Below are 1,044 nucleotides of genomic sequence, written 5' to 3' on the forward strand. Positions count from 1 at the left end.
GGCCCCCCCCGGCCCCCGCGGCGGGGGGGCCGGCCAGCCCTGACAGTCACAGGCTGCTGGGGGGCACCCCCAGCCCCAGTGGGGGGTGGGATGGGGCTGGTACCCAGGCGAGGGGAGGGGTCCCCTGGGACCCCACAGGGGAAGGCTGGAGGGGCAGGGGGGGGTGGGAAGGGGGCAGAGATGCCCCCTGCCCGCCATGCCCTGCCTGCTCACCGTCCGGTCCACGCAGGCAACGGAGCGCCCGGCGAAGCGGCTGGCCACATCCCGGTTCACCTCATCACTCAGGAGGTCCTCCCAGCGCCCGTTGCGGAGCTTGAAGAGCTTGTCCGTGTAGGTGGCCATGCCTGGGGGGGGCACGGGTCAGGGGGCTGCAGCATCCTGCCTCCTCCCGAGGAGGGTGACCGGCAGCAAGGGGAGGCTGTGGAAAAGGTACCCTTTTCCCAGAGCATCCCAAACCTCTGCTCTGTCCCCTGCAGCCCCCAGCAGCACCACAGGCCAAGCTGCCACTGCAAGAGCCCCCGTGACCCTTAAGGGCCACCAGGAGACACGTGGAAGAATCAACTCATTAAGGTAAAATGTGTCCCCATGGGGTGCAGCCCTGTAGATCATCCCCAGGAAGGTAAAAAAAAATGATTTGGTGCCAAGCACAAGCAGCGAGCCACACTACCTGTGACAGCGCCGATGGCAGCGCCTGATTTAGGGACAGGTGTGCCAGCAGCCACCACCAGCCCGGATAATGAGGAGCATCAGGAAGACAGATCTGCTGCCTGGAGGTCAGGGCTGTGGGACAGGGACACAGGGCAGAGCTGGGCTGGAGCACCAACCCAGGGAGCTCTAGGGATGCCCAGTGCTGAGCTGGGGCACATGGGTCTCCTCCCCACAAGAGACATCCCAGGAGCTGGGACAACACCGGCAGGGCAGGATTAGACCTGGTTTGGTCCAGAGGGCACAGGAGAACTATGGCACAGAGGGGCACAGCTGCTGCAGGACGCAGCTGGGATTTGCAGCGCAGGGTCCCTGTGGCAGGGCAGCCCCCGGGGGGGG

At 65.9% G+C, this 1,044-nt stretch overlaps 1 protein-coding gene across 1 annotated transcript in view; it reads right to left on the minus strand.

Moving 5' to 3' along the window:
• CRTAC1 (cartilage acidic protein 1) overlaps nucleotides 1–1,044 on the minus strand; it is a 7,117-nt gene that overhangs the window by 5,514 nt on the left and 559 nt on the right. The window contains exon 2 of the mRNA XM_009323307.1: nucleotides 214–344. Coding sequence (XP_009321582.1) covers nucleotides 214–344 — 131 coding nt within the window. The remainder of the gene's footprint in view (nucleotides 1–213; nucleotides 345–1,044) is intronic.

This window comes from Pygoscelis adeliae, unplaced genomic scaffold (assembly GCF_000699105.1).
Source record: "Pygoscelis adeliae isolate BGI_AS28 unplaced genomic scaffold, ASM69910v1 Scaffold294, whole genome shotgun sequence".
Lineage (NCBI taxonomy): Eukaryota > Metazoa > Chordata > Aves > Sphenisciformes > Spheniscidae > Pygoscelis > Pygoscelis adeliae.